Raw genomic sequence first — 26,827 nt, forward strand, 5'->3', positions numbered from 1 at the left:
TCTTAATTTTAATATTAATTTAGTTCTTAATTTTAATATTAATTTAGTTCCTAATTTTATTGTAATATTAAATTAATTCTTATTTTTTATTTAATATTAGTTTAATTCTTAATTTTGATTTTAATTTAATATTAGTTTAATTCTTAATTTTAATTTTAATTTTAATTTTAATTTAATAGTAGTTTATTTCTTTATTTTATTTTAATTTAATAGTAGTTTAATTCCTTCTTTAAATGTAATATTTGTTTAATTCTTTATTTTAATTTAATTTTAGTGTAGTTCTTTATTTTAATTTAATTTTAGTGTAGTTCTTTATTTTAATTTAATTTTTTATTTAATTTAATTTTAATTTAATTTTAGTTAAATTCTTTATTTTATTTCAATTTAATTTTAGTTTAATTCTTTTTTAATTTAATTTTAGTGTAGTTCTTTATTTTAATTTAATTTTAGTGTAGTTCTTTATTTTAATTTAATTTTTTATTTTATTTAATTTTAGTTTAATTTTAGTTTAATTCTTACGCATTTCAATTTAACCTCCAGAGAGAACTCCATATTCCTAGAACAGACAGCGACGACACTAAAGCCAGGTTCACACTTACCCCTAAAATCACTTCGTTTTAGATAACTAGTTTTCAAAAACGAAATCGCTTCGTGTTGGTTCGGAAAGCAAATTGTCCAAGTCGGTTCGCTTAGAATAGCTTTCAAAACGACAAGGCGGGGAAGTAAAATTGCTCGTATTTTCAAAAATAATGGGAATAAAAGTCTAAATAATGTCAAATATTATTACTGTATGAGTGTATGTATAGTTAACATGATTAACTAATTGTTTTGGGATACAGTTTTAGAATTTAAAAAATTCTGGTCATAGTTTTTAAGCTCTCGTGTGACCGTGGCTTGAGAACAGTTTGCAGATATCCCATAGTCGCTCTTCTTTTGGAAATGGTGTCAGCGAAAATGAAATTTAGGAAATGTGCCCCTTTATCAGAGTGTAATTTCGGTGACATCTATGATGCGCCGGACTAAAAAATAGAAAACGGCTTTTTCCGGATATACTTTCTTTTTTATGATCGCTCGTGCTTCTCTCTGTGAACACTTTTTCTTTAATTTTTTCCCCCGATAGAATTCGATTTTCACAATATTATTTTAACCACGTATTTGGAATTTCTTGTGAAATGTTTAAAAAGCAAGGTAATCCAGAGATATTCAGGTGGGGGGGATAAGGAAAAATTTTAAGGATTACCTCCGTAATAATAATAATAATCATAATAATAATAATAATAATAATAATCATAATCATAATCATAATAATAATCATAATAATAATAATCATAATCATAATCAATTAGACTAATACCTTAGGCACCACCTTAGGCCCTAGTCAGCTAGCGACTTTTAATGCCTTTGAATTTGGTGGCCGTTTTATGCTGCGGGTGGTGGCAAGCCCTTCATTCCACGTCAACTAACCGCTCGATAGACTAGCTATTACCGTTAGCCTCAACAAGTTTTTATGGAAGGGGAAATCGTAACCCTTTTAACCAGTAGTAAGAGATCAAACTGCGAAAATGCTAGCCACTCCACCGAACCGACTTAGTAACAAAATGCTTTACAGCTATTGAGGGGTGACAAAAATAATACATGCTATATTTCCTTTAAATCATAATACCCTTTGTTATAGAGCAGAAAAACCATTCATAGATTTAGATTGTCTTTTATTATTTTGATGTTTGAAATCATTACTATCGATATATTGATATTAAGTACATGGTCTAATGTTGTTGATCACAATACTTTAAATGATTTATAAAAATACAAACATTTCTTAATGCATATTCTGAAACACTACAACTGGACTTCTTGCCCTTGAATACATTATCTACATCTAGCGCGAGTAATTCATTAGAAATTCTAAGATTCTGTAGCAATACTCGATAAAGCGAGTTACTAGTTTAGTATTTAAGCTGATGAAACGCGAAGAAACGATTTTGGTATGATTAAAACTAACTATTTTAATATTACAACGTATTACGTACACGCTCAATCACATTGGCATGTCACTTACGCGCCCTGAAATTAAGACACAGTCCCATTCTTCGTACCTAACACACTCGCGATTCCTTGGTTCTCAAATAAATTATTCATTAAATATGAGAGAAAATAACCAAGCTTGTTATTAAACATTAATGGCGTTCCCAGTTTCGTGCAAAAGGACATATTTCACGGAAGACCCTCACACACGCTTCAATATTTTTCCATTCTGCCAATCATTTGTGACTGCGTCCAAGACGATGTTAACGTCGAGGTTTGTAACGTTTCTTTACTGGTGTAGCACCATTATGAAACTCTATAATTAGCTTTTTTGATTGATTTGGTAAATAGCAAAATTTCACCGTATCCCTTACCTTAATTAGCTTTCTCAAATCTCATAAGAAATACAATTAATTTGGCCTAGCAGCTATAGGGACTACTTCGAGTCTGGATTCTAAGAGTTAAAACAAATGAGAGAAATTATTGTGGTAAATACACTTTGCTATTTTGTAACCATTTCATGCCCTTTTGGTTTTAATTAAATAGTTTCTTTTTCCGTTAGCATTTTAGCTTACTCTCCTTGTAGAATTTAGTACAAAATTATAGGTCATGGTTTAGCTGGCACTTCTATCGTAAGTTGAAGCCTTTAGTCTACTCTCCAAGCTCTTTGCACCCGAGACCAACTACTATTCGATTCAGCTTGTTTCAGCTTTTGAGTTTGGGAGTTAGATGTCAGGACCGATTTATGGGACGGTTGGCCAACTTTTTAGGTCGTAAATACTAGCAAACACTGTTATTAGCCAGGGACAACTTGAGGCCAGTCTTTTTATCGCCCTAATATTACACTTTTCCTTACACTTAATATTACGTGGTTGCTGCGATTTTTTTGCAACTTACAAAGCTCATTTAAGGGGGAAGACTAGTCATTGTCTACTTTCGCGCTATTTCAAGCTGAACTCTTTTAATTTTGTATTTTAACTTGTGAAATTAAGATTTCAGTGTAGATCAGCCTCTTATTTAGTGACTAAAATAATTTTAACAATTTTTAATTTAAAAGTAATAAAGTTATTACGTTTTAATTCGGACCCCCGGAGCTAAACAAGTTGGGCAAGCGCCCAAACTACCCTTTAGTTAGGACCTTATGTCTCGTTAACTATTAATATTAGAATTATCAAAATTATTTTAAGCACTAAAGGAAGGTTCAGCCTAATAAGAAAAATATAATTCAATTATGTAATTGTTAAAACAGACACGTTCAGCTTGAACGAAAAAGAGGCTTTTACTGTATTCTTCCCCCTTAAAAGCAAAACATGAACCATTACAGATCTATTAATTTGTCAAATATTAGACATGTTTCGAATTTTCGAGCACGATCAGCTATCACGAACTTCCCTAATGTCGTAAGAAGATGATTTTCTCAAAATGTTATCCAATTTATAAAGATTCCACAACCGCACGATTATAAATTTAGCTCTAAATTCGAGCCGAGGACAAGAGAGAGAGAGCGATTATGCCAACAATTCTTTGACTAATACGCTAGTAATATGTACGTACGCTCCGAAATAGAATAAATTTTCCTTTACGTCTGAAGTCTGTTACGAAATCCCCGGTCCATGCGCTAAATTATAGTTGGGGCTCTAGATGACAGAGTATTATTGAGAGGTGGAATTTAATTGAAGCAGCCACGCCCAACCAAGCTGGGCTCTCCCGCTTTCTCTCCCGCATTATTAAAGAATCTTATATTCCGAGTACGTGCGATCCAGGAAGACACTGCCGGGTAATCAGAGACGTTTCTCTCATTTTAGTTTTATGTGCAGGTGCGCATTACTTCTTTCGACCATTTCGGTTTTGATATAAGCCTTAGGATTTACCATTCGGTTTCTGTTCTGAGTCACATTTTTATAGAGCACGCGTAGTTTATGGCAGGGAGTATTTTTTACCTGGCTTTATTTTTAGGCTAGGACCCTGACAAACACGTTCTCCGTTTTTGGTTTTGCCATCCTGGCAAGTGTGCAATTTCTTCATAAGTCCTTTTGCATTATTTTGGTCGTTATCTGAACGTATAGTTTTAAGGGCATTTCCACTTTCATATGGTTTTCTATACGGTTGTCAATGAACTAAATTTTCTTCAACTGTCAATTCGCAAAGATTTCAACAGTTTTATGTTTCTTAGAGCAAACTATATTTTCAATTTCCAAATCAATATCTTTAAATTTTCCTTCATTTCATAAAAATAAATATTTATTTATTTGTTACTACATGTGTATCAGATTTGTAGCCCGGTGTACCGCAAACAGATTTCACACCACCGGAGGTCCTCATCGTAAGGCCCTATGCCGGCGTCCACTACAAACGATTTAACGAATGCATTAGACTTTTCAACTCAAAAAGCGTCAGAAAACTGTGACGAAATTAATTGCGGTGTAGAAATATACGCCAAGTATTTTTCGCCTGAGTATCTTCACTGTCTGACAATGCCGTCAAACATACAATGATGTTTTCGTTATTTGTGAATATCATTAATTATTATTTCTATTGTTGTTCTAATTCCAATATTGTTTGGAATTTCAGCAGATAACATCAACAAAATGTTGTTAATTATAACGATATTTATTTTAGCATTGTTCGTAAGACGTTTCAACTCACGGTGTCTCAATACATCGATTGGGATCGGTATTACCATATGTAACATAATTACTCATAAGTGTGCCTCTGTTTATCATCTCTGTATTAAAAATTTAAATGAGACCTTGTTTCACAGCCACCAAAGAAAATACGGACTAACGTCGCGTAAAACTGATTTTAACTTCCTTCCCTCCCCGCCAGGACCTTTTTTGATGACGATAAAACCGTCATCGACTGGGAAGTGACGTCAATTACGTCATATCCTCGCCACAAGGTCTCATTGAGATAAAGATTTTTTCTGGCACACTTATGAATAATTATGTTACATATGGTATTACTCATATTCCGCGGAATAAGAAATCGTAGCGGATTAGGTGAACGTTCTATTTCGCTCCGTGCATCGAAATTACCCCACCCTTTTTTCGTTCCCTCGTAAAAGCAACCAAGTTGAATGTTAATTGGTCGGTATGCGTCAAATCGTCTACCTTGGAAGGTAAAAGAATCTCGTGCTAAAGGTTGCTCATTTTTCATATTGTACTTATACACCCTTCGCCTATCTTCTAATATTCTACTTTTAACGTATACACGCTACGTGATTCGCCTACGAATAATGGCATATCCTTCACCCACCCAATTTTTGGATCTCTCCCAGCAGCAATGTGACGCGCCCGCCGTTATGACATTTTTTGCTCTCTTTCTCCGTGTAGTATCAAATGATTATAAACTAAAGGTGAGATAGTTCGTAGGATCATCGTCATATCGTCCGCGTAATTGCGCTCGGGGAAGTTTCGGGAAGGGGCCGCGGTGGCTACGCCGCAGTACGCACCCGTATGCGGGGAAAGAATGCCGCTTCTATCATTGTTTGCTCCTATTTTTGATCTACGCTAAAGGAACGTTTACCAGTTGTACCAAATTTAGTGGTTCACGCGTCGTAACGAAAATAATTTGTTCGTTTTTTTTGTAAAGGAGGTGTCGTTTATTAGTAAGTTGCCGCCGTTTATTTCGTTTATTCCCATTCGACCGAAATAATTTTAAAATGTAGCCCAATTGGCGGGGTGATTTGGTATTTTATTTACAAGGTATGTACTATCGAAGATCCATGTTTAGGTTAGGTTAGGTTAGGTTAGGTCAGAGGTGGTTAAGTTTACTATTTCAGTTTTGGTTCAGTTACTTTTCTTGACTAGGTGAAGATAAAAATATAATTCATGCTCATTCCATTTTATTTTCAAATAAATGCATAGTACAAAGATATTAAAATGGCATAGCTAAATTCCTTTATTAGCTATCCGCTCCATTGCAAACGACTTCAGTAACTAAATTGAAAACATAGCAAAAGCCAATTTATATAGCAGCGTTCGGTCGAATGGGACACCTCAAAAACCGCCTTCGGTGGAATGGGATTTCGGTCGAATGGGACTAAAGCGTTTATTTACTTCTTAAAATATGTGTCTCTATATGTGGAGGGATTCTCTCTCGGGTTGTTTTCACGAGTATTGAGTTGGACGTGTGATCGTTTCAGGGGCTGACTTGCATGCTGGTTTTCGCTATCTTCGCTGCCGTCCTAGGAATGTTTCAATTTGGTTACAACACTGGCGTCATCAATGCACCCCAGTCGGTAAGTTCTACATTCAATTTTTTATTTATTATTTAGAGCGTTGGTTATGGGGGAAATGGTCGGTTATGGGGGAAATGGTCGGTTATGGGGGAAATGGTCGGTTATGGGGGAAATGGTAAGTTATTTTATTAAATGGTAAGTTATTTTATTAAATGGTAAGTTATTTTATTAAATGGTAAGTTATTTTATTAAATGGTAAGTTATTTTATTAAATGGTAAGTTATTTTATTAAATGGTAAGTTATTTTATTAAATGGTAAGTTATTTTATTAAATGGTAAGTTATTTTATTAAATGGTAAGTTATTTTATTAAATGGTAAGTTATTTTATTAAATGGTAAGTTATTTTATTAAATGGTAAGTTATTTTATTAAATGGTAAGTTATTTTATTAAATGGTAAGTTATTTTATTAAATGGTAAGTTATTTTATTAAATGGTAAGTTATTTTATTAAATGGTAAGTTATTTTATTAAATGGTAAGTTATTTTATTAAATGGTAAGTTATTTTATTAAATGGTAAGTTATTTTATTAAATGGTAAGTTATTTTATTAAATGGTAAGTTATTTTATTAAATGGTAAGTTATTTTATTAAATGGTAAGTTATTTTATTAAATGGTAAGTTATTTTATTAAATGGTAAGTTATTTTATTAAATGGTAAGTTATTTTATTAAATGGTAAGTTATTTTATTAAATGGTAAGTTATTTTATTAAATGGTTAGTTATTTTATTAAATGGTTAGTTATTTTATTAAATGGTTAGTTATTTTATTAAATGGTTAGTTATTTTATTAAATGGTTAGTTATTTTATTAAATGGTTAGTTATTTTATTAAATGGTTAGTTATTTTATTAAATGGTTAGTTATTTTATTAAATGGTTAGTTATTTTATTAAATGGTTAGTTATTTTATTAAATGGTTAGTTATTTTATTAAATGGTTAGTTATTTTATTAAATGGTTAGTTATTTTATTAAATGGTTAGTTATTTTATTAAATGGTTAGTTATTTTATTAAATGGTTAGTTATTTTATTAAAGGGTTAGTTATTTTATTAAAGGGTTAGTTATTTTATTAAAGGGTTAGTTATTTTATTAAAGGGTTAGTTATTTTATTAAATGGTTAGTTATTTTATTAAATGGTTAGTTATTTTATTAAATGGTTAGTTATTTTATTAAATGGTTAGTTATTTTATTAAATGGTTAGTTATTTTATTTAGTGGTCGCTTATTTTATTTAGTGGTCGCTTATTTTATTTAGTGGTCGCTTATTTTATTTAGTGGTCGCTTATTTTACAAAAAATGGTCGCTTATTTTACAAAAAATGGTCGCTTATTTAACAAGAAATGGTCGCTCATTTTAGATAAAAATTGGCCTAGGCTTACCTGAAAGATTTGTCTTGGCTTAAAAAACCTATAATTTTAAGTCCAATGTTACGAACTTGTTACAGCTCCCAATTGGTTTTTGCTATGGAACATTAAATTATACACCTAATTCGGGCGGAGCCCCAACTATTTTTTACTTATCTTAAAAGAAAGATGGCCGCGCTGAGAATTCTCGGAACCCCTGTGACCCTTCCAAGGAACACATTTTCGGAACCGCGGGTCTAGACAGTCCGAAACATGAGACATTTGTGATTGTGATATCTACGCAATTAACCTTTGCACACTTACAATTGTTACCTTCAAATATACACGAAAATAATTTTTAAAAGTATAATAATGATAATTTTAAGAAAGTACGAGAACGGAAATAAATACTTGAAAATACACCACTTCAGTATTTATTGAAGTTGTACAGAAACGGGAAAAAGGAATGAAATACGAAGCGCTTATCTTTTCCTTTTCTAGATGGCGCTGCATTCTAAGCGCTTGCATTGTAATTAAATGATACCTGAAACGTAAGATCCTAGCTTAAAATAATTTAGATGGTTAAGCAATAAACATTTGAACGCTTACAAGGAGACGACCCAAAAGCGAAATATGGGGCTGTTCACAAATTACGTAACGCAGAAAAACCACTTTTTTGACTCCCCCCTCCCCCTCGTCACAAAGAGTAACAAATGGAAAGACCCCTCTTCGTAAAATACGTAACAAATATTGAACCCCCCCCCTTAAATTATTATATTACGTAACAACTAATATGCTGGTAATAAAGTACAATAAAATCAGGTACTAAATATTATTGTTTGTAATTTACATTTGAAATTACAACTGTATTTTTATGCAGCACTTTATACCCATGGGTATGAAATTCTTTTCAACTTGTGTAAACCAATGAAGATGCTTATGTTTTTAATAATTACGACTGTTTCTGGAAGTGATGAAAATTTTATTCTACGATAGTAAAAATAATATGTGTTACGTAACATTTTAGTGAACCATCCCTCCCCCCACGTAACAATTCGTAACGCTTGCCAAAACCCCCCCTCCCCCCTACCAAGTTACGTAATTTGTGACATAATTACCAAAAGTGTGACAATCCCTGTACTTTCGTATGCTAAAGGTGTAATGAATGCTCGACTCGAGATCGAACACATAAAAGACTATTTATTGTCGCCTTTCTGGATCTTTTTTTAGTATATGGTATTATATTGTAGATAGATGGCGATAGCATCGCCACAGAACGAGGAAAAATAAAAAATACACTAAATTTGACCAGTTGCTACTTAGTTCCTCCGTTCCACACTACGGGGCGTTATTTGTTGGTTTTAGCTTCCTTCCCTCCCCAAAGCATAATTTCCCTTCTCCCCTCCCAACTTGTATTTCGCTCGTAACATTCATTAAAATAGGTCCGATTGACACACTTTTGGTAATTATGTCACTTTTGCTACTACCAAGGACTGTAATATACTCTTCAGTTAGTTTGCATTTCCAAGCCGGAGTTGGCCGAGAGTGTTAATGTTGAAAAAAGATTCGATAAGAAATTTCGCATTAAAACAATAGAAAGTGTCAAACTTATTGTTATTATATTACTTATGAAAGAAGTAAAACCATAACGATGGTAATTTTAAGCAAGTAAGAACCTAGCTAAAGGAAAGGCCATAAACATTAAGGAATTATATGAAACCTGAAAAGGAAATATACTTCGGTAACGTCCTTATTCGAATTTCGTTGAAAACCCATAAAGAGACTCGTATTTCTTTTCCGTATTTTTAGCTGTAATAATAGCGCGTCTCATTTCATCTTTGTGGATATTAACTTCCTCTTTCCGATAGTAGATGGCGCGCTAGTCTATGCCAAGACCATATTCTCGATCTTTTTTTAACTGACAAGTCAGCGCACTCCCAGGTTATTTGTGCAACTCTGTTCGCCAGTTTGTCCTTAAAAAGTTAATTCTTGATTATGTATTAAAATGTTATGATCAACGGTTGCACTTTGTTTTGTGGCGGAAAAAGTTATCAAATTAATTTAGTTTGGTTAGTCTTAAATTTAATTTTAACCTGGAAGGCCAGGTGTTGCGTTATTTCTCTTTTAAAGCCAGGGTTGTTGATTTTTCTTAAATAACTTTTATTGATATTTTTGATTTTTAAACTTTTAACTCGGACAATTTATTAATAATTAGCACAAATTGGAAATATATGCCAAAATTTCAATTAATTGAAATGATATTTAATAAGTAATTTTATTAGTATTTAAATAATTAGTAATTATTTAGCTCTAGATTTGTGTTGTTACAGAAATCATTTTCATATATATTATTAAGTATAATAGCCAATTTAAATCAATGATGGTTTAAATCAGTTGATTTCAATGATTTTTTAATTTGATTTCCTTGATTATTTTAATTTGATTTCCTTGATTATTTTAATTAGTTGATTTCAATGATTTTTTAATTTGATTTCCTTGATTATTTTAATCAGTTGATTTCAATGATTTTTTAATTTGATTTCCTTGATTATTTTAATCAGTTGATTTCAATGATTTTTTAATTTGATTTCCTTGATTATTTTAATCAGTTGATTTCAATGATTTTTTAATTTGATTTCCTTGATTATTTTAATCAGTTGATTTCAATGATTATTATAATTTGATTTCAATGATTATTATAATTTGATTTCAATGATTATTATAATTTGATTTCAATGATTATTTTAATTTGAATTTCAATAATTTTTTAATAATTTGATTTAAAACAATGTTTTGTTTATTAATTTGATTTAAAACAATGTTTTGTTTAATAATTTGATTTAAAACAATGTTTTGTTTAATAATTTGATTTAAAACAAGGTTTTGTTTAATAATTTGATTTAAAACGATTATTTTAATCATTTGATTTAAAACGATTATTTTAATCATTTGATTTAAAACGATTATTTTAATCATTTGATTTAAAACGATTATTTTAATCATTTGATTTAAAACGATTATTTTAATCATTTGATTTAAAACGATTATTTTAATCATTTGATTTAAAACGATTATTTTAATCATTTGATTTAAAACGATTATTTTAATCATTTGATTTAAAACGATTATTTTAATCATTTGATTTAAAACGATTATTTTAATCATTTGATTTAAAACGATTATTTTAATCATTTGATTTAAAACGATTATTTTAATCATTTGATTTAAAACGATTTTAATCATTTGATTTAAAACGATTATTTTAATCATTTGATTTAAAACGATTATTTTAATCATTTGATTTAAAACGATTATTTTAATCATTTGATTTAAAACGATTTTAATCATTTGATTTAAAACGATTATTTTAATCATTTGATTTAAAACGATTATTTTAATCATTTGATTTAAAACGATTATTTTAATCATTTGATTTAAAACGATTATTTTAATCATTTGATTTAAAACGATTATTTTAATCATTTGATTTAAAACGATTATTTTAATCATTTGATTTAAAACGATTATTTTAATCATTTGATTTAAAACGATTATTTTAATCATTTGATTTAAAACGATTATTTTAATCATTTGATTTAAAACGATTATTTTAATCATTTGATTTAAAACGATTATTTTAATCATTTGATTTAAAACGATTATTTTAATCATTTGATTTAAAACGATTATTTTAATCATTTGATTTAAAACGATTATTTTAATCATTTGATTTAAAACGATTATTTTAATCATTTGATTTAAAACGATTATTTTAATCATTTGATTTAAAACTATTATTTTAATCATTTGATTTAAAACGATTATTTTAATCATTTGATTTAAAACGATTATTTTAATCATTTGATTTAAAACGATTATTTTAATCATTTGATTTAAAACGATTATTTTAATCATTTGATTTAAAACGATTATTTTAATCATTTGATTTAAAACGATTATTTTAATCATTTGATTTAAAACGATTATTTTAATCATTTGATTTAAAACGATTATTTTAATCATTTGATTTAAAACGATTATTTTAATCATTTGATTTAAAACGATTATTTTAATCATTTGATTTAAAACGATTATTTTAATCATTTGATTTAAAACGATTATTTTAATCATTTGATTTAAAACGATTATTTTAATCATTTGATTTAAAACGATTATTTTAATCATTTGATTTAAAACGATTATTTTAATCATTTGATTTAAAACGATTATTTTAATCATTTGATTTAAAACGATTATTTTAATCATTTGATTTAAAACGATTATTTTAATCATTTGATTTAAAACGATTATTTTAATCATTTGATTTAAAACAATGATTATTTTAATCATTTGATTTAAAACGATTATTTTAATCATTTGATTTAAAACAATGATTATTTTAATCATTTGATTTAAAACAATGATTATTTTAATCATTTGATTTAAAACAATGATTATTTTAATCATTTGATTTAAAACAATGATTATTTTAATCATTTGATTTAAAACAATGATTATTTTAATCATTTGATTTAAAACTGATTATTTTAATCATTTGATTTAAAACTGATTATTTTAATCATTTGATTTAAAACTGATTATTTTAATCATTTGATTTAAAACAATGATTATTTTAATCATTTGATTTAAAACAATGATTATTTTAATCATTTGATTTAAAACAATTATTATTTTAATTATTTTTGGATCACAAATCATGCGCAGAATTGAATTTCCAATACTTTTCGAACACAGTATTCACATAAACTTAAAATTAAAATTAAATAGTTAGTATTACCTCCAATAGATATTTTATAATAAATACAAGGTGGCATATTTCGACAACGTTATTTAAAAGCGGCTCTATCCTTTCTAGGTAGAGCTTTTTTTCCCGAAGTTATAAAACGCATCACTGCTCCGCCTAACGACGGGAAACGGTACTACCGTTAGTCTATAAAAACGGTGAAAGTAAGAAAAGAATGCCCACTTTTATTTAAAAGGCCCATTTAGTGACGTGTTGCTAGAAAGGGGCGTTTGCTAAACGTAATCTCAATTTTCGCAAACTGAACCGAAGGAAAAAAAATTCTCGCTCCTTAAAAAAAAGTACTAATTTGAAAGATTTTGAGCCTTGGCTGAACTGTAGTCAAGCAATATAGGTGTGGAGGCGAAACCGTTATCATCAATTTTTGATGTTATCGGAGCTATTTTAGAAGAGAAAAGACCCTCGACTAAGAATACGGAAGATATTTTTTATTTAGTGAATTATTTCGACATAGATGGAATGTTCCATATTATGCAGATTTTCCCGAATTATTGATTTTTGATTAAAGTGGAATGAGCTTGATAATAATATAAGAATAATAGTCTGTCTAGTTCAAAATAACGGTCAAAAACGCCGCCAATCAGTTTAGTAAAATATTTTCATCAGCGTAATCGTCGGCCATTTTCGGTATGGAGATACAGGCCGGAAGGCAGGCAAGGCTGCCAGATTTCGATAGACCGAAAGCGGCCAACTCTCTCAAATGTTTTCGTCTTAAAACGAAAATTTTGCGGCGTAGCTATCGACTAAGACTATGATATAATTATTCAATACATGGACTTTGCAGCATGACGTATATAATACATCACCCATGCTTTTATCCAATTGGGAAAAACGGTTACCAGCATGGCGGCCGTAGCCAAAGGTAGGGCGTGACGTCGTGCTTCCTAGTCCCTATTATTATATAATATAATATAGTAATTATATAATATATAATATAGCATATAATATAATATAGTAATTATATAATATGAAATATAGCATATAATATAGTAATTATATAATATGTAATATAGCATATAATATAGTAATTATATAATATGAAATATAGCATATAATATAGTAATTATATAATATGTAATATAGCATATAATATAGTAATTATATAATATGTAATATAGCATATAATATAGTAATTATATAATATGTAATATAGCATATAATATAGTAATTATATAATATGTAATATAGCATATAATATAGTAATTATAAAATATGTAATATAGCATATAATATAGTAATTATAAAATATGTAATATAGCATATAATATAGTAATTATATAATATGTAATATAGCATATAATATAGTAATTATATAATATGTAATATAGCATATAATATAGTAATTATAAAATATGTAATATAGCATATAATATAGTAATTATAAAATATGTAATATAGCATATAATATAGTAATTATAAAATATGTAATATAGCATATAATATAGTAATTATAAAATATGTAATATAGCATATAATATAGTAATTTTATAATATGTAATATAGCATATAATATAGTAATTTTATAATATGTAATATAGCATATAATATAGTAATTATAAAATATGTAATATAGCATATAATATAGTAATTATAAAATATGTAATATAGCATATAATATAGTAATTATAAAATATGTAATATAGCATATAATATAGTAATTATAAAATATGTAATATAGCATATAATATAGTAATTATATAATATGTAATATAGCATATAATATAGTAATTACATAATATGTAATATAGCATATAATATAGTAATTATATAATATGTAATATAGCATATAATATAGTAATTATATAATATGTAATATAGCATATAATATAGTAATTATATAATATGTAATATAGCATATAATATAGTAATTATATAATATGTAATATAGCATATAATATAGCATATAAATATAATTATATAATATGTAATATAGCATATAATATAGTAATTATATAATATGTAATATAGCATATAATATAGCATATAAATATAATTATTATGAGTAATATCAGAAGTAAATGAACCGAAGCTATCGAAATAGCGCTCAGAATCGAAGGGCGTTTGAAAATGATGATAAAATCGAGTCAAATAAAAGCTAATTTCCATTCCCATCTTTTGACACGATAAATTGCACTAGGGAATTGTGGGTATAGCTATTTCTATGCATAAAAAATGGTTTCATAAAAACCAAAACTTTTTTCGGCCTAAGAGCGCGCAAAATTTCAAATTCGAGGTCAATATCTAACTTCATAAGGAAAACTCTTCCAACATGGGAAGTATAGCAGTCTGATAACTTCGGTTCATTTAGGTTTGGTAATATATAATTTAAATAATAATATACTATTTCTGTATATAATGCGAGACATGTATTTTTAATACTATCAGAAATATAATTATATCTAAAAGATATATTATATTTTTCTGTTATGTCTTGTGGTCGTTGGACGAGGAATGAAGCTGGCTCCTAACGGTCATTTTCTCTACAATACAAAGTTATATTATGAACAAGGGTAGACTAAAATAATTTTTAATTTCCCTCAATACCGTAAAATAATATAATGTTAATACTATTAAATTTATTATTTACAACAAATAATCGTATAAAAGAAACGTGATAAACATTGTTTGTTATCGAAAAATAAGTAGTGCCCTCAAAAAAAACCCCCCTTAAAGGTTAAGAAAAATCACGGGGTAATCAAACTGTAATGTCTTTGGATTTAAAATTCATATATTCCATAAAAACTAGGCTTTTCCCCTCTTTGTTATAACAATCGTTTCCAACCATTATCTCGACGCTCGCTTCCTCCGTTTCCAATACGTATTGAAGAGACGTCCGCGAGACCAAATAAGTCTACCTTTTATAAAGTCGTAACCGCAGCTCCCCCTCGTGCCACCCAAAAAAACAAAACCTAAAAATATGACAGCGGCCCGTAAGAATGGCCAACCCCTTCTGTAAGGAGAAGAATTCTAGGTGAGGGAAAGTCAATAAATTGATTAAGAAATATTTCCTTTTTATCGACCAGGAATAAATATACTAGAAGTTGGTTCAATGTTCGATTTTTAGTACCAGCGTTCTCCTCCAGGGCGCGCGATATTTTTATAATTTTTTTTAGCTCGTCCGCATCCAAGCTTAGCCAATGAAAAATATTTTTAGCCAACATGGCTGAAATAGGTCAACATAAAAATAAAATAAAATGTCCGGAGATTTTACACTTTTTTTGGCGAAACTTTGCGGATAAAATGGGGGCAAAGAATAGAAGGGGGAGGGCGTATCTTTTTATATTTGGACTAGAGTATAATGTAGGCAGAAATCTTCGGCTATTTTCCCCGATTTTATGGGATTACACTTTTTCCCCCACTCTCCCTCTCTCCTTTCACAAAAGTTTGAAATCCAGGAATTCCTGGGCCCCTATATCTCCTCTTCCCCGGCGTGACCTAGAGCGATGGTGGTGGTGGAGAACGAAGGAGTATCCATTTCAATAGCAGAGAGAAATATCAATACGTGGGGACGCGCTATCCCCGGGATTATTAAACCCCCAAACGTCCCTCGGGACTGACAAGCCATATATTTTTATATAACTAAAAAGTGCTGGAATTTATAGTGAGGGGAGGGGGGGGGGGGCGCTATTGATGACGTCAGAACCGTCGACGGTCGGCCTTAACGTACTTAGCTCCTTCTAGGTCGTGTTTAGTTTTATAAACGCGACGAAGTGTCCGATATTGGGACTTTTAGATTCTGGATGGAGGAGGGCACGGGGGGATGGAATATCAAATTCTCTTCGGGGTACTTTACTAGTTGTCAAATGTATCTCAAAGTGTGAAAGGGGTGGCGGTTAAAAGGGGTCCAGCCCGAAAATTCCCAAATTCTTTTACTGGCAAGAAGGAAAATAAACGCTTCTCAAGCAGTTTCAACAAATTGCCTGCCTCCATTTCCACGTCGGCCATTTTTTCGACGTTGGAGCTCGCGTAAGGACGGATGGGGGGGGGGGGGGGAGGGGTGCCGCTATTCCAAAGAAAAAGAGCGACCTCTAGCGGCTGAGCAAAGAATTTTTTTTATTTTACGCTGAATATTCCTTTTCAAAATACGTCAAATTCTTTTAGGGCCGCATCACGAATTTTTTCCGTAATATTGTTAAGCATTTTTGATATACGTTTTTCTCCTCACCCAGTTTCATATATAAACCTACCAGTGTAGGTAAATGCTATTAGTACAGGATATTAGTGACTACAGATAAATTTTTGGGGAAAATTTATCTTTCACAAGCAAAGTGTTCAGGGCATTGAACCGAATTCTACGTTTTATTTACCATATTTGCGTAATTTAACCGTAACTTAAAAGAGTTTGGCTAGATTGTGGGGTTTGGGTTTTTGTTTGGTTAGAATGTGGGGTTGGATTTTGGTTGGTTAGATTGTGGGGTTGGATTTTGGTTTGTTTAGATTGTGGGGTTGGATTTTGGTTTGTTTAGATTATGGGGTTTGGATTTTGGTTTGGTTAGATTGTGGGGTTTGGATTTTGGTTTGTTTAGATTGTGGGGTTTGGATTTTGGTTTGTTTAGATTGTGGGGTTTGGATTTTGGTTTGTTTAGATTGTGGGGTTGGATTTTGGTTTGTTTAGATTGTGGGGTTGGATTTTGGTTTGTTTAGATTATGGGGTTTGGATTTTGGTTTGGTTAGATTGTGGGGTTTGGATTTTGGTTTGTTTAGATTGTGGGGTTTGGATTTTGGTTTGTTTAGATTGTGGGGTTGGATTTTGGTTTGTTTAGATTGTGGGGTTGGATTTTGGTTTGTTTAGATTGTGGGGTTGGATTTTGGTTTGGTTAGATTGTGGGGTTGGATTTTGGTTTGGTTAGATTGTGGGGTTGGTTTTTGGTTTGGTTAGATTGTGGGGTTGGTTTTTGGTTTGGTTAGATTGTGGGGTTGGTTTTTGGTTTGGTTAGATTGTGGGGTTGGTTTTTGGTTTGGTTAGATTGTGGGGTTGGATTTTGGTTTGGTTAGATTGTGGGGTTGGATTTTGGTTTGTTTAGATTGTGGGGTTTGGATTTTGGTTTGTTTAGATTGTGGGGTTTGGATTTTGGTTTGTTTAGATTGTGGGGTTTGGATTTTGGTTTGTTTAGATTGTGGGTTTGGATTTTGGTTTGTTTAGATTGTGGGGGTTGGATTTTGGTTTGGTTAGATTGTGGGGTTGGTTTTTGGTTTGGTTAGATTGTGGGGTTTGGGTTTTGGTTTGGTTAGATTGTGGGGTTTGGGCTTTGGTTTGGTTAGATTGGGGGGGTTGGGTTTTGGTTTGGTTTGAATGGGGGGTTTGGGTTTTGGTTTGGTTTGAATGGGGGGTTTGGGTTTTGGTTTGGTTAGATTGTGGGTTAGCTGAAACTTAATTTTTGAATCTGCGTACCAGAAACCTGAGCGGAAAAAAGTATTATACAAATGGGTTTTTAGCTCACGCAGAAGCTACTTTATTTAATATTTAAAATAAAAAATTAGAGATCAAACATTTTAAAATAAATTCGGTGAATTTTAGTTAACTATATAAGGAGATATAGTCAAGTCAAGTTTAGTTTGGCTCGAATCCACCTTGTCTCTTTAAAAGCGTTAACTAATTAACTATTAGCTTTCAAATTGAATAAGTATTGCGAGTGTAAATAGGAAAATAGAAAGCGTTCTAGAACTATGTAAGGCAATGGCTACAATTCTCTTCCCCTTTAAACCATACTTTTAGTGGGATTCAATTAACGTTTTGACGTAACGATAAAATTAAGTGTAGCTACTTGTGCATAGATTACAATATGGAATTTTAAAAAACAACGGTTTTTATTGTGCACAATATTAAAAATCAGTTTATTAAAAGACCGACTATAGTTTCTGCTTATCTAGGCCATCATCAGGGGAACAATGCCGAAACTATAGTCGGTTTTTTAATAAACTGATTTTTAATATTGTGCACAATAAAAACCGTTAATTTTTAAAATTCCATATTGTTTTGACGTAAGCTATGGTTACTAACCGGAAGTACATTGTTTTATAAATACTCAACGTTTAAAGGTGCATATAGTAGGCATAAGTGTATAAAATTAATCCATAAGTATGTGTCTTTGTGGAATATTTAACTAACGCTGTAAACGAGCTGTTCTGTATGTTAAAAATAAGAAGTGTCATACTTATTGTACAATATCATACGCAAAGGTTAATAATAGATTTGGTCATATTTTGTAGTCGCCTTAAATAGTCTTATTAACACTTGGCATGTATACTGTACACGTAAGGTTACATTAGTAGAACTTTCCTATTACGGTAAATCAAACGTAAAAGTGACGTCAGTAGGCGTGGTTAATCGGATTGGTAGGGCCGGGTGTGCCCTGACGGTAATATTTTTATTCCGTAATTTGCTTCTATGGTCTGATAGACCGGACCTAGGTGGCGCCAATAATAAGAAGCACGATATATTCTCGTTTGGCAAATTTGTTACGCGAGCGCGTAGAGCTAAGCCTCGGTCCGAAACTATACGTTCCCACTTTTTGCGCGAAAAACTGAACTTCCTTTTGGTCATTAGAGTAATTTTCTTGAAAAACTCGGGGCTGGCTATTTCTCGACTACACCCAAGCCTTTTTTCATTCTTTGTTTGCATCGGCTGGTCATTTATTAGAATAACTAGACTTCGTGTCGCTCTGATAATTGATCTTTCTCGCTCTTCGTGTGTGATACGCGAAGGCCAAGGCCTAACGCCATTTTCCTTTATAACGCGCTTTATTTTAGGTCTTATTTAATTCTAATTGCCTTTATTATTCCGTTAAGTGAATGTACTAAATCCATTAAATTTGTCACATCGATGACTGTATAAAACATTAATTGAACATTCTGACTGTATAAAACATTAATTGAACATTCTGACTGTATAAAACATTAATTGAACATTCTGACTGTTTAAAACATTAATTGAACATTCTGACTGTTTAAAACATTAATTGAACATTCTGAGGTAATTTAGTAGCGCGTTGGTGTCGTGTAAAAATGAAAGTGGTTTAAACCTCAGCCAATCAGGTCTCGTAGAACCTCAGTAAAACACCTTCTGACAGTGCATACATCTTGCGAGGGGCAGGTCACTTCCATTTTGGGTGCGTCTTAATCATAGTAAAATGATTAAATCAGGGTAATCAAGATTAAAAAATCTAATCACGATTTAAACGGCATTTAATCACGATTTAAACGGCATTTAATCATTCTAATTATGATCTTATCTTTTTAATCAGGATTTAATCATTTAAACGAGATTTAATTATTCTAATCATGATCTAATCTTTTTAATTAGATTTGTCACGATTTAATCATTTTAATTAGATTTAATCATTTTAAACAGATTTAATTATTTTAATCAGATTTAATCATTTTAATCAGATTTAATCATTTTAATCAGATTTAATCATTTTAATCAGATTTAATCATTTAATCATGATTAAATCAGATTTAAACATTCTAATCATGATTAAACGTGATTTTATCAACTTAATCGTTATTAAAATGAATTTAATCAAAATAATCACGATTAAATCGGATTTAATCTTTTGAGGGGTGCGTCGTTAATCAAGGAAGTGACCTGCCCCTCGACATCTTGTTAAGTCCTTAATTTTGTTCCACGAACATGCCTTAACATTTTAATTAATTGTTAATCTCCAATGAAGCCTTAAAGCTCTTATTCGTAATAATTGGGGGATCTTAAAATTCATTTGGCGCGTGAAAATACGCTGCCATGCTAGGGTATAAAAGCAGGTAAATAAGCCTGCTATACCTCACAATGTAAAGATACTGTCACGCGCAAAAACGTAATTTTGAAATCGGTCAATTCCTAAAATATTTAATATTTAAAAAAAAAAATAAGTTACGAAGCACTTCCAAAGCTTATGGAAACTGCCAACAGATGTTGGGGTGGCGGAGTGGTTAGCACTTTCGCCTCGCAGCAGTTCGATCCCAGCTTGTGGCACTGGGTGAAAACTCGGAACAACTCCTTCTGCGTTGAGTTTGCAAGTTCTCTCCCCCACTGGTTTAAGGGGTTTTCCCCCGAGTTCTTCGGTTTCCCCTTCCATAAAACTTGTCTAGGTTCAGGGGCGTAGGAACCGTGAGGGGCAGGGGGGGCAATGCCCCTCCCTAGAATTGGGCTGGGAGGGGCAACTAATGTTATTGCCCCCTCCAGCTTTTTGGTCAGTTGAAATCTTCAAAAGGCTCAAATTATCATTTGGAAAGCATAAACAGTTTATAGAATCTCAACTGTTTAAATTTCAGTCTTTTCCCACCAATTTACATAGTAGTAAAAAGTACCCATGCATTCGGAGAAGCTACACTCCATTAAAAATTAAAAACCATTATCCAGACCCCTTTTCGTTTCTCTTTGCCCCCTCCAACTTCTAGAACGTTCCTACGCCCCTGTCTAGGTTAACGGTAATAGTTAGTGTAGGGAGCTGTTGGCTCGATCTCGTGGCATGCCGGGCTTGCCACCACCCTCCTACGCATTATAACCCGGCCACCTGAATTAAGAGCTTCAAAAGTCGCATGATGACTTAGGCCTAAGGTGGTGCCTTGGGTATTATTAGCCTAGCTGATTTATGTCGCATCACTAGACTTTAAAGGTCTACATGGACAGGGCCGTCTTAAGACTTTTTGGGGCCCTGGGCTAAATTATTTCTTAAGACCTTTGCGATCCCCAACGGTTAGCCTTTGTATGTCCGTTGTCTAAATTCAACTACACAACAATCAAACCAAAACTTTTAATATCAAAAGTATAACATAGGGCTACTGAAAATAAGATTTTTACTGACAGTGACTCTGTTAGGTTTTAGAAATTGTTGGTACCGTATGATACGCGATGTGGCGATGAGTCAAATTATTTTAGACGTAACTAAAAGATACGTAATATTAAATGAACATAAATAATATTTAACCAACTAAACCCTTATTCCTAAAATAGAGGTGGTATGGCTAGCTTTTCCGGGGCCCCAAAACTGGCTAGGGGCCCTGGGCTGTAGCCCACTTAGCCCATGCCTTAAGATGTCCCTGTACATGGACCTTGATCCAAGTAAAATCACGGATTGCATGGACCTTGATCCAAGTAAAATCACGGATTGCATGGACCTTGATCCAAGGAAAATCACGGATTGCATGGACCTTGATCCAAGGAAAATCATGGATTGCATGGACCTTGATCCAAGTAAAATCACGGATTGCATGGAGCTTGATCCAAGGAAAATCACGGATTGCATGGAGCTTGATCCAAGGAAAATCACGGATTGCATGGAGCTTGATCCAAGGAAAATCACGGATTGCATGGAGCTTGATCCAAGGAAAATCACGGATTGCATGGACCTTGATCCAAGGAAAATCACGGATTGCATGGAGCTTGATCCAAGGAAAATCACGGATTGCATGGACCTTGATCCAAGGAAAATCACGGATTGCATGGACCTTGATCCAAGGAAAATCACGGATTGCATGGACCTTGATCCAAGGAAAATCACGGATTGCATGGACCTTGATCCAAGGAAAATCACGGATTGCATGGACCTTGATCCAAGGAAAATCACGGATTGCATGGACCTTGATCCAAGGAAAATCACGGATTGCATGGACCTTGATCCAAGGAAAATCACGGATTGCATGGAGCTTGATCCAAGGAAAATCACGGATTGCATGGAGCTTGATCCAAGGAAAATCACGGATTGCATGGAGCTTGATCCAAGGAAAATCAAGGATTGCATGGAGCTTGATCCAAGGAAAATCACGGATTGCATGGACCTTGATCCAAGGAAAATCACGGATTGCATGGACCTTGATCCAAGTAAAATCACGGATTGCATGGACCTTGATCCAAGTAAAATCACGGATTGCATGGACCTTAATCCAAGTAAAATCACGGATTGCATGGACCTTGATCCAAGTAAAATCACGGATTGCATGGACCTTGATCCAAGTAAAATCACGGATTGCATGGACCTTGATCCAAGTAAAATCACGGATTGCATGGACCTTGATCCAAGTAAAATCACGGATTGCATGGACCTTGATCCAAGTAAAATCACGGATTGCATGGACCTTGATCCAAGTAAAATCACGGATTGCATGGACCTTGGTCCAAGTAAAATCACGGATTGCATGGACCTTGATCCAAGTAAAATCACGGATTGCATGGACCTTGATCTAAGTAAAATCACATATTGCATTGAACTTGATCCAAGTAAAATCGCAGATTACATCAACCTTGATCCAAATAACATCACAAAATCACGGACTGCAGCGACATTGATCCAAAAACAAATTAGAACCATGTCTAATTTTGAGAATAAAAATATTTTTGCCCTGAGGTATTGACTATTGGAACTCTAATTTCGACGCTGTACATTTTTGATAGTAGAAATTTCTTCCTTTGGTTTCGTAAATTTCGCCAGCACGGTTCTCGTGCAAAAATGGAGTATTTCGTGAAAACCCAATCTGAAATATCAATCATAAGAGGGTGAAAGAATGGGGAGGCTTTAGGGGACAGTAAAATAGGCTCATTATGTATCTTCCGGTTAGGACTGCGTCTATTGATTTTGCATTCTTCGGCGGCTGGCTGCCAAACGTCGGTCTAATGGTACTCCTCCGCGAGTCAGTCCAACTATTTATCACTGTTAATAAATAATAAAATAGGTTATTACTTATTTCGTAGATACGCATTGTTCTTTTAAGTAGCTCTTTTTCTTCATTCGTTTAACGATAAACGGTTTTATTGTTGTTATTATTATATTTCATGTATTTTGCTAGAAAATCAATTTAGTATTTTTAAAACGTTTTCCATAATAGCAAAGTAAACAAAGCAATTTAGGACTGGTAATAAAAAGGACTTTTAATACGGTTTGCAAAATTCATTGTGCTTGTTTTTTTGGGGTTTTTATATTTATTTATCGTTTTTGAGTTAGTAGAAAATTGTGAAAGATTAATTGGCTTTATTTTAAAAGGCCTCGTAAGTAAACAAAATATTTAGGAGAAGTAATAAAAATTAATTTTAATACGGTTTTCAAAATTGTTTTTGGTTTTTATATGTATTTAAGTTTACTCTGGCCTTTATTAACTTTACAAATTAGTGTAAAATTAAGAAAGATTAGTTATTTTTAATGCCGTATAAACAATTTAGGATTGGTCATAATAAGGACTTTAAATGCAGTTTGCAAAATTATTTTTTGTTTGAATATTTATTTATATACTCATAAATGCTTTGACCTTTATTAACCTTTAAAATTAGTGGAAAATTATGAAAGATTAATTGTATTTAATGACTTATAAACAATTTAGGATTGTTAATAATAAGGAATTTAAATACATTGGGCAAAATAAGGGGTTTTTCGGTGTAAATATTTATTTATATACTCATAAATGCTTTGACCTTTATTAACCTTTAAAATTAGTGGAAAATTATGAAAGATTAATTGTATTTAATGACATAAACAATTTAGGATTGTTAATAATAAGGAATTTAAATACATTGGGCAAAATAAGGGGTTTTTCGGTGTAAATATTTATTTATATACTCATAAATGCTTTGACCTTTATTAACCTTTAAAATTAGTGGAAAATTATGAAAGATTAATTGTATTTAATGACATAAACAATTTAGGATTGTTAATAATAAGGAATTTAAATACATTGGGCAAAATAAGGGGTTTTTCGGTGTAAATATTTATTTATATACTCATAAATGCTTTGACCTTTATTAACCTTTAAAATTAGTGGAAAATTATGAAAGATTAATTGTATTTAATGACTTATAAACAATTTAGGATTGTTAATAATTAGGAATTTAAATACAGTTTTTCAAAAATAAGGGGTTTTTCGGTGTAAATATTTATGTATATACTTATAAATGCTTTGACCTTTATTAACCTTTAAAATTAGTGCAAAATTATGAAAGATTAATTGTATTTATTGACTTATGAACAATTTAGGATTGTTAATAATTAGGAATTTAAATACAGTTTTTCAAAAATAAGGGGTTTTTCGGTGTAAATATTTATTTATATACTCATAAATGCTGTGACCTTTATTTACCTTTTCAAGTTAGTGGAAAATAATAATAATGATAAGGATTTATTTTAAAATTGCGGACGTAATGAAAACGGTACACCTTGTTTTTTTCCTTCCTGCCAGAATTCCCAATTTTTTTCCGGCGTCGCGCGACCGGGGAGTAGAGGGACTGATTTAATGTCAGCTGCTGATGACAGAGTCATCTTCCGTCCTCTTTTTGCCTTCATCCTTACACTTTGACGTCAAATTGTATTGGAATAATAATAAACTATACTCGTCAACTGGGCCTCCTTCGCGAAACGCTCTACAAATCCCAGGGACTCGCGGACAAGTAATGGATTGTTGGTTGAGGTCAAGGCGCTAACGAGTCCGTTACTGGTTCGTTTAAGGTGTGTCCCAATTTGATTTATTTTATTTGGAAATTGTTAAACTAATTAATAAATAAGCCTAGCTCTGAAAATCAGTTCGGTGATAATTTTTTTAATCGGCATACTTATTTTTATACTTATTTATGTTTCTGCTAGGAGCAACAAACACAAGGAGATCTCAGCTAGCCTATAAACACGCTAAGGCAGTGTTGTGTACAAATTTCATTGGTCAAGCCTTTTTGATGAACGTTGAAAGGGGGAAGACAATTTCCGAATTTTCCCCTTCCAACTTTAGCAGGCGATAATGCCTCTAACCAATGATAAATGTACGCGAGAGAATGCACGACTTTTGACGGGTTGCGTTCTCCTTGTGTGGGGTGCTGTGTTTGTTGCTTCTAGGTTTCTGGTATGTGATGTTTTAAAGCGAATTAACCTCATTAAGGAGAACCCCGACAATATAGAGATTACCTATTACCTCCACAGCGAAGAAAATGTCTAAAGCCATTGGGAGCGGCCAAGATTGGAACCCTTTGGGCGGCGACATAAATACTGAAGATTAAATTTCGTTTAAGGTTAAGCTTTTTAATCTCCTTCATTTTGAATATTTATTTGTAGGCTAAAATATGAAAGATTAGTTTTGAAATATATCTCTTAAACCACTTGTTAATTATTTATAAAATTATTTTATTAATACAGTTGACACCGAAAATGTTTAATTTGATCTTTCGAACCGTTTTGAAACGTTTCCAAAGCGTCTAGTGTGAACGCGGCTAATAAGTTGGCAATTTGCTCAATATGAAAATGATAATTTATTAAAGTAAAGATGCCAATAGAAATAAAACTTTGGTCATGCTCATAGCGAAGGCTTAATGAGTGAAATACCGTTTTATCTCTTAGCACAGGTACCACGCTTTAGTTTCCGAGATTTGCCATGGGTCGATAAATTTCCCCATCGACTAAATAAAGGACAGGCGAACTTTGTCCTTAAAATTTCACCTAGGGCCAATATATTTCAAATTTAGGCTTCGTCGACGTCGTGACAAGGAGTTTTCTAAAATGGTTGCGTACAAAATTGACATTAAATGGTTTGTTAGTTTCTGGGATTGGCTATCACTCACAAAATGAAATTGAATAGCTTAGCTCACGAACGCTCGCTACGCTCCAATAAAATGGCTCCAGGAAAGGCTTACTTGTAAAACATTTACTAGAACTCATCTCTTTATCTATAGAGCTGCATTTGAAGCCGTTGAAACGGTGTTGGTCCATTTGATCGAAAAATATGTGATCGACAGTCGATCATTATACGTTGCAATTGATCGAAATTCCTTTTGATCAAATCCCATTTGTCATTTGTTTCATAAGATCGAACCTTCAAATGATCGAATACTATTTGATCGAATTCAAAAGTATTTATAGTACCAGTTGGTATGTTTTTATTTTACCGAATGTCAATATGAAGTGCAGAAGGAATAATGATGGAATAATTCATTGCTTAAGTGCAGAAGGAATAATGATGGAATAATTCATTGCTTAAGTGCAGAAGGAATAATTCTGGAATAATTCATTGCTTTAACTGTATTAAGCCACAAAGATGAAGAGATTTTTACTTTATACACTATATGATGGAATTTTTTATGACATCGACGATAACGGCCCGTTGTTTTTGATATATATAAATAGGGTCAGGTTAGGTTAGGTTAGGTTACGTTAGGTTGATGTACGAGCGCCGTAGGCGCGTATGCACCGTTGCCTTTTCGATTTACTCCCAAAAACTAGTAGTTTTACCCTACAGTAGCTTTCGATCAAATTTCGTTCGATCAAATGCCTTTCGATCAAATGCAATTCGATCAAATGGAAATTCGATCAAGTGGGACCCGTTCGATCATTTGGGAATCGATCAAATAGACTCAAACCGTTGAAACCATATCTAACCATTCCAATTTCGTTTAACACAAAGTTTATCGTTAGCAATCATTCTATACATTCCGGATT

General features: G+C 31.8%; 1 protein-coding gene across 13 annotated transcripts in view; it reads left to right on the plus strand.

The window, feature by feature from the left end:
* Glut1 (Glucose transporter 1) overlaps positions 1-26,827 on the plus strand; it is a 115,497-nt gene that overhangs the window by 46,239 nt on the left and 42,431 nt on the right. For all 13 annotated transcript variants that reach the window (XR_016481046.1, XR_016481047.1, XR_016481050.1 and 10 more), the window contains one exon: positions 6,170-6,265. Coding sequence is in view for 6 of the 13 variants with exons in the window: in XM_090175866.1 (XP_090031992.1) it covers positions 6,170-6,265 (96 nt within the window). In the remaining 7 variants the exon portion in view is untranslated. The remainder of the gene's footprint in view (positions 1-6,169; positions 6,266-26,827) is intronic.

This window comes from Leiobunum rupestre, chromosome 5 (genome assembly GCF_980474605.1).
Source record: "Leiobunum rupestre chromosome 5, qqLeiRupe1.1.hap1, whole genome shotgun sequence".
Taxonomy (NCBI): domain Eukaryota; kingdom Metazoa; phylum Arthropoda; class Arachnida; order Opiliones; family Sclerosomatidae; genus Leiobunum; species Leiobunum rupestre.